We start from the raw sequence: 1,057 nt of genomic DNA on the forward strand, positions 1-1,057 counted from the left end.
CAGTCCGGTGCCCCACTGTTGGGAGACCCTGGCCAGTATGCCCAGCCCACCCCTCTCCCAAATCTCCAAAATGGACCCGTCTATGCCAGAGCAATTCAGAAGAGGGTGCCCAATGCCTACGACAAGACCGCCCTGGCCTTAGAGGTAAATATAAAAACATGGAGTGGTTTTCCTCATCCTTAAGCTGTCTTTTTGCTTTCACTTGAGGACACAAGATGTAAAACACAAAAAAAGGTGTAGGTTTATAAGTCACATTTTTGGCTTTTTTTATTCCTGAGTTCTTGCTTAGTTCCTCTTGATCTTTGTTGATGTTAAAAAGATACTTGGTTGGAAAGTTTTCAGTCATCTTGATTGTCTTCATAATATACTCTCCTGTTTAATTGTTTAATTCTGTGCACGTATATGGCCTGGAATGATTTTTTTAAGCCACTTCAGTAGAAAACAGGACTGAACATTAGTTTCTTCATCAGTGACTTTTTTTAAGAGAAGAAAAAGGAGAAATGTAAAGAGGATGATTGAAAGAGAGATTAGAGAAGATTTGTTAAATATAAACCCAGAAAACACAAGACAACACACCTGACATCTGTCTGAACACCTGTAAAAATGGAGAAAACTAGTCTGGTTAAAACCAGACCCTGTCTTTCACTTTGCTTGGTACTAGGGTCTGGACTTGATGCATAATGCGTTTCTTGCAGGAGGCGTGGCCTCTGCTGAAGCATGTATGTGTTGTCGCTGTGACGGAGGCTTAAGCTAAGAAGCTAACCAGAAATCACGTGTGCTTTTATTAAAGGAGACCAATTATGGGTCCTAGAAATTGTTATGGTATGTCTGTGGGCTATCCAGACCATGTTCATTCAATTTAATGCTCAAAATAATTCTCAGATAATAAAATTTCCCATTTTCTAGTTCTGCCTGCTCTGACTTCTGTTCAGAAGAGCTGTTTATGTTAATGAGCTCTGTTGGTAACGCCCTCCAAAAATCTGTTCACATTGGCTGTGTCCAAAACGGTAGGACGGGTCCTCTGAAGGTCGAATTCGTCGGCCGCATACGTCACAGC

At 41.2% G+C, this 1,057-nt stretch overlaps 1 protein-coding gene across 1 annotated transcript in view; it reads left to right on the top strand.

Moving 5' to 3' along the window:
* Positions 1-1,057, top strand: part of crk (v-crk avian sarcoma virus CT10 oncogene homolog) — a gene marked incomplete in the record, with an annotated part of 23,407 nt that overhangs the window by 3,666 nt on the left and 18,684 nt on the right. Inside the window, 1 exon segment of the mRNA XM_014028858.1 lies at positions 1-144. Within this exon segment, the coding sequence (XP_013884312.1) occupies positions 1-144 (144 nt within the window).

This window comes from Austrofundulus limnaeus, unplaced genomic scaffold, assembly GCF_001266775.1.
Source record: "Austrofundulus limnaeus strain Quisiro unplaced genomic scaffold, Austrofundulus_limnaeus-1.0 Scaffold823, whole genome shotgun sequence".
Taxonomy (NCBI): Eukaryota; Metazoa; Chordata; class Actinopteri; order Cyprinodontiformes; family Rivulidae; genus Austrofundulus; species Austrofundulus limnaeus.